Source organism: Arachis ipaensis, chromosome B03, assembly GCF_000816755.2.
Source record: "Arachis ipaensis cultivar K30076 chromosome B03, Araip1.1, whole genome shotgun sequence".
NCBI lineage: Eukaryota > Viridiplantae > Streptophyta > Magnoliopsida > Fabales > Fabaceae > Arachis > Arachis ipaensis.
The window spans coordinates 21,761,461-21,768,421 of NC_029787.2; the positions used below are offsets into that span (position 1 = coordinate 21,761,461).

Consider the following 6,961-nt stretch of genomic DNA (forward strand, 5'->3'; position numbering starts at 1 on the left):
TTGCAACTTTAAGAATATATATGTAACGTTGTATGCTTTATTATATTTTAAAATATTTTGCAAAAATTTTTATCGTTAATAAAAATGAAAGATATTTTTGTCAACATTTTAAAAAATTAAGACGATTTTGATAGTTTACCCATAATGGATAAAATAATTTTGGAAAGAAAAAGAAAAAAAAATAGTTCACAAATTGTTAGTTAATTTCTGATAAGTTAAGAACTAATCCATTGCGAAACTGAATTCTATTTAAGAGTCTGCCGTTATTGGCCAATGAGAGAGAGCAAGATAATGGAAGAAATAATAGAAAAAAAAAAAAAAAGATAAGTCAAGCTAAGTTAACATATTCTTTCAAACAATGCTAAATGCACCCTTAGGAACCAAAGACAAAAGAATGAGAAAAAATTCTATATTCTTCATTAGTCTAAAAATAACTCCTTAAAATTTGTCTCTTTCCAACACACTTTAAGCTTCATGTGTGCGATCTGCTTTGATTTTGAATTTTTTTCGATGACTAACAACTCACTAGTTCCTGAAAAGGAAGTGAGATACAACCGAATCAACAAAAATAACACACCCAAAAATAAGACAAACAACCCAAAATAAAAACACAAAAACTAAAACACGCACTACAATTACATCAACAATAAAAAATACATAACACCTGTCTCTACCAATCTACGTTCATCCCATTCCTTAAGCCACTTCTCTTTATAACGGTCAATCTAACTTTTCAATATCTCCACATTTAAGACATTTTTATTAAACACTGTCTCGTTTGTTATTGTCCACACACTCCATAGCATGGCAAAGAACAAGACTATCCACCTCACTTTTAATTTTTTTGGCACATAATATGTTGACCATAAATCAAATCAGTCCCTGTAATCTTCTGGTCACACCCAAGACAACCCTTCTACAATCACATATGACATTACTCTGAAAATAGCTCTTGACTCCTGAATAGGGGACAAGAGCGTAATTACTAATTAGCGTTAACCCCAAAAAAAATGGAGTGGATGTAGTAGCCCCGCAGAAAAAATAGCCTTGCAGGATGAGTCAAGTGAGGAAATCTCGGATAGGATTCTCGAGCGACAGAGAACAGATGTTCAAAAAACTACCCCAAGCTTTCCAAGATATTTTACAAGATGGAATTTGAATATTTAATTAAGTAAGTTAATTACTCAACCAAGCCAAGTGGATTTTCCTCAAATTGAATCTAATATAGCTTTTTCTACTAGCAGAAACCACGGGCAATTTTACAAATCCGAATGCAAGCAACCAAAAAACAAAGATCCAAACTTTACTTAATCATGAAAATGGGCTAATTATATATATGAGTCCATATATCACTTTTCAAGTTCCATTAGGCCTGATTTCCTAACCCAAATCCAAATCTATTGTTAATAAATATAACCACAAAGCAAGTGTCCGGGATTCGAATCCCGCCTTATGCATGTAGCAATTCATTGGTCAAACTCTTAAATGAAACTTAGATTCGTGACATATTAGTCCTTGACCTATCGGATTGAGGGATATCCTCCGCAACCAAATATATATATATATATATAACCAGAAAGGAAAATTGCATAAATAAAATGAAAGGGAAAGGTGGGTGGATCTAGGTCTAGGCACTACATGCTCACTTTTCAACTGAGTCCCATTAATGTTAGTATTATAGTGGCTGGCCACAAAAGGTATTGTGCCACTTTTCCACTAAAACGAAGCAAGAAGAAACAAGTTCTTGTTTTTCTTTAGTAGCTGTTTACCGAAAAAAGAAGCAAGAAGAAACAAAAATGTGCGTAAAGGTTCTTCTACATGTGTAGGTGATTAAGGAAAGAATACAACCACTTGTCCATAATTTTATATCATCTATGATTGATTCTCAGCCCTATACCATTATATTAATTTCACTGCATTTTGGTTGCATCAGTCCTACCACTTTTACACAAAACGCAATCAGATCTCTATTATTATTATTATTATTATTAACTTTGCCAAACAAATGACCTTCTCTCTCTTGCAAGTTTATAAAGTACCCAGAGATACTCGGCAAGAGTAACAATGAGATTTCAAGTAAGAATAACTATGCAATATTCAGTTCATGGTGACTACACTAAGACTTTATTTGGTAAAGCTTTTGAAAAGCACAAGCACCTCATTTTGTATAAAAAAGATCATGTGCTTGTACCTGTAGCTTTTAAAAGTTAGAGGTGCTTTTGAAAGCACCTAAAGAGGTGTTTTTCAAAGTTGTTTTTGTTTTTTTTTTTTTTTTTTACCAAAGATAGAAGACTCGAACTCGCAACCTCTTAATTGAGTATGGAGAGACTATGCCATTTGAAAATTTTTTTTGGTTACCTACAATATTTCTAACCCAATAAGTTAAAATCTAATCTGCCTCTAATCTGAGCTCCGTTTAAGAGTGTATCTCTTCTAATCCAAATTAGTTACCTTTAAAAATATATTATATAGCTAAATTTAATACTCAAAATGACATTTGAAATATTACAATTTAGTCAATTTAATCTCAAAAGATTCAACGTCTAATACTTATTCGTGATGCTCTTTAGATGAAATCAAGTTGTCAAAGAGAAAAGATAACAAAAGAACTCATGTGAATTATATAAAGATCATATTAATTAAACTGTTTTTTCAAAAACTATATCAATCATTAATGCAATCTAGTTTGTTAAGCGCTCTTCATATTACAAAGTTACATTTTAATTTCACCCCTATAATATATACAAACTGAATCCTTACATTATTAAATAGTGAAAATTATAGAGATATATATCAAATTAAAAGATAATTAATTTTATTAACATTATTAAATACATTTAAAAAAGTAATTGATTAATTCCGAGTTCTGTTTATAGCTAGCAAGTGGATCTTTCAAGAGAAAGAAAATCTGAAAGAGACTTGGATCAGTTGGCATGTGCAACATGACATCATTCCAAAATTCAAATATGTATTATTAAGTGTTAGTTCACTTTCACATGAATTTCTCCAAAAATGTCCTCTATTCATGGGACATCACTTCTTAATCAAGATTAATATTCCAAAATGAAGAAGTGTTCAAATCTTCTATCATTTCCCAATTATCTTATTGGTTAGTAGCTTCTCCTTTAACACCATTTTTAAGGCAATAGGGTAACCAAGAAAATTATGACTTGAAGAGATGGGAGGTCTTTCTCCATAATGTTTGCCACTATTGGGAGATATCAATAAGGTGGCTGATATCTTTCAAAATAAACTTCAACGAGCTTAATAATTGATCAAATGAAATATTTCATTTATATTATTATTATTGTTATTGTTATTTGATCTGTTTGAAGCTTGACCCTTTATGGAAAGAAGTACACAGAGACACGACAACTCAACAAAGTATCCGTGCTTCATGAACACTTACACTATGTTAAGAAAAACAAGAGTTTGTACTATTGTAGTTTCAATCTAGTCCTTACTATCATCACCGGGATATTATACTAAGCAACCTCATTGTCCCTTTGACTTAAGCATGGGCCAAAAGAGAATTGATTATATAACACCATATACAGTTAATCACCAATCAATTACATCATCAGTTAATCACTACTATTTTCTTTATAATCTTTAAATTTCAATTGCCACTATTCAATCCAAATATACTTTCGTAGGTGTAAGTGTAAAATGAAATGACAGATATACGGTCAAAAAATCATTTAGAAAACAAACTTATTTACGAAAAACTTTAGGAAAATTTATGTACGAACTAATTTACCTGTATAATAATAGGAAAAAAAAGATAAATTCTTTTGATATCCGCAAAAACTTGATGTGAAAGAGAAATCCACTCGTACAAATCTGAAAAATACCTTTTTTTTGGGAGATTTGTTCTCCAAATCAAACTTTTAGAAGATAATTTTTTGTTCTTTTATAGATAATTCCATCCGGATATAATCTATTTTTATGGGTATATTTGTCATTTCACACTCTAAGATGAACCAAAAAGATACAATAGGATCGATCATAAGACACTAGCACCAAGTACAAAGTCACTTCAGTGGTGCCAAAGGTTGTTATCTGCTGAAGTTCAATGATTAATGTTGCCTTTCCTAAGAAATTTCTTCAACCAGAACTAGACCTGTAACTATAGTTATTTCGGAATAAATTTATACTTTTTATATTGAAATAATTTATACTTGACTTGAGACAAGATGATATCTCTGATGGCTAAATATGAAAGGTAGGGAACCACTTAATCCTTGCAATTTCAACAAGTATAAAATAAGATTAAAAGTATGGCCTAATCTTCACTCAACAGCCTAATTTGACTTGAATAGTCATCAAATAATTCTTTCATAAAAAATAAGATACCCAAAATTTTTTCATTTCTATGGATTCTAAGTTGCGGTTTTAAAAGATACAATTTACTAAAATAACAGAGACGGAACAATAACAACTGAATCACATCTCTTTTATCATGTTCTAAGTTCTAAACCGAACCACACATCATTCGAGTCTTTTTACCAATAATTTGACTAACTTGGCCTAACTAAGATTCCACGAAATGGTAGCTATCCATAAACATTACCAAGAGTCAAAATCGAGGTTTCTAGTTCGGCCGAGACTCACATGAAATTATGCAGTTGTCTTCGTGTAAAATTGACGGCTGAGAACAATTAGATATAATTTAGTCAAACGGTATTCAACTATTAATTTCACACGAAAACAACTGTGCTTTAGTTTTCACTCTCTAGTTAAAGATTAGAGTATTTGCAAATAACTAATTTCAGGTTGGTTCAGAATCAAGTATATAGAAACAATAAATAGCTCAATCTTGGTGACCAACACAACAACTAGCTTCTAAGTTTTGGAATTAATGAATCAACAAGATCATATACCAAGATAATTAAGCATATTTAGCACTTAATACATTTCAGTAACATTGTCAAAGTTTCCAACTTTTCTAATTCTAATCTAGTTCCCTACTCTATACCTTCCCAAAAAGGGAAAAAAAAGAACAAAAGCGAGAGAGAGAGAGAGAGAGAGATTAAGTCACTTTACCAAATGAACACCAACCTTCCATGATTTTGGACAACCCCAATCTACGAATCTTCATGATCAAACCCCAAAAATCACCAAATTGGAAGCCCCAAAATATCAATCAACAGCAGCAGAGGGTTGTCCATCATAATTATTCCTCCTAACCAAAGCAAAATACCCCAAAACAGCACAAACAGCAGCAACAAGATTCCCTTCCTTCAAAAGAATCTTAACCACAAACCCAAAAATCTCCCTTGTAATCTTCCTACCTTCAACAACCAAAGTTCTTTTCGGCTTACCGAAGAAAGCAAGGAGCACCACTATGGTTATCCATGTCACAAGAATCGCAGGTACCATCACAACCAAAGCTGCAACCATTGAAAGGATCCCGAAAACTGTGCCAAGAATCACTGAGGTGTAGATTGCTGGCCACCCAGATGAGGAAGAAGAAGATGATGATGAAGATTGAGCTTGGAGATTGTACCAAGAGAGCATGGATTTGAGAAAGTTCCATGAAGATGTTAAGAGGGTGCCATAAACAAGCAAGAAGAGACATGCCCATGTTCTTCTTTTGCTCATGATGTTGAGGAGGAAGATGTACGAGGAAGGTGGCTCCATGGATGAAGAATTTGGGGGTTGTTGTTGTTGTTCATCTTCTACTTTTGCCATAGACAAAACTCAGAGAAAGAACAGAACCAAACAGACAACTTTTCTTTTTCTTTTTTCTTTTTTTTTTTTTAAATAAAAAACCCCTTTTCCTTTCGTTATTCTTCTGTGGTTCTTTTCTGTGTCGCAATCTGGTCACTGCGCATGTCTGAATCTCCGGTTACCTTATACGTGTGTACTAAGATATTTTTAAGATTTAAGATTATCTATATATACACACATAGAATAGAATACAATAATAATATATCGATCCACACAAGAGTAAGTTTTATTTTTTGTTTTTACTATATTGTACCTTCGGCTTTTTTACCCAAATAAATTACAAAAGAAACCAATTTTACATGATTTCTCTTAACAAAAATCAAATACAAAAAATCCTTTCATTATATATATCGTTCTAAGGTAACTTTGTATCAAAGAATAAATACTACAAGAAAAATATTGAGTACTATTTAATTTATCATCAAATTAATCAAATAAATTTACTAGTAATTAGTTTATTATTAGATTTATTGTCGTCCTAGAATTGACAGTATTATTAGTGCCGAAAACTATATACCGGTAGATTTTTCATCGATATTTTCAATGAATTTAATGAGACTGAGTTAATGATTAATTCAACGGTAACTTGGACACCATTTCACGTGTTTAGACGTCAAATTACCGTTGGATTAATCAGACGGTAAATTCGACGGTAGTATTTTTAAATATTTTTTTGGCACAGTTAAACCACAAATAGTAGTTGAATTAGAACTCTTGTTAACAAAATTATTTGCAGAAATCTATTAGTAGAAATCAACAAATTATTTTATTAAAAATAAATGGTCTGAATACAATAAAATGTTACAGAAATAGAATATAACGAAGTAGACAAACAAAAAAAAAATTAAAACCCTAACCGTTACAGATCCCGATAATCGTCGTCGTCGTCGTCGCCCTGCTGAGGCGGCAGTGAAGGTGTTGACATAGGAGCCCCAGCAACAGCGTTACCGCTGGAACTAGCAATGCCGCTGCCTCCAGAGTGCATTTGCTGGTTGTACTGCTCCATTTGCTCTCATAACCGATCGAGCTGCTCCAGCTTCTCATCAGGTCCAAATTGATGGCAACGGCTCCTTCCATGCGTGCAAGAAGGTCGTTGTACCTTTGCTCAGACTACTCCGCTTGCTAGTGAAGCTCTTGCGTCAGCTTCTGCACCTCCTCCCTTAAGTCGACAACTTTATGGGGATCGGCAGGGCTGGTGGAAGAGGCAGAGGCAGAGAAAGCCACCAAT

General features: G+C 32.7%; 1 protein-coding gene across 1 annotated transcript; it reads right to left on the reverse strand.

Moving 5' to 3' along the window:
- LOC107629856 lies at nt 4,777-5,881 on the reverse strand. Its single transcript, XM_016332792.2, has one exon. It carries the CDS (start codon nt 5,692-5,694, stop codon nt 5,143-5,145), a length of 552 nt encoding a protein of 183 aa, XP_016188278.1. The 5' UTR covers nt 5,695-5,881; the 3' UTR covers nt 4,777-5,142.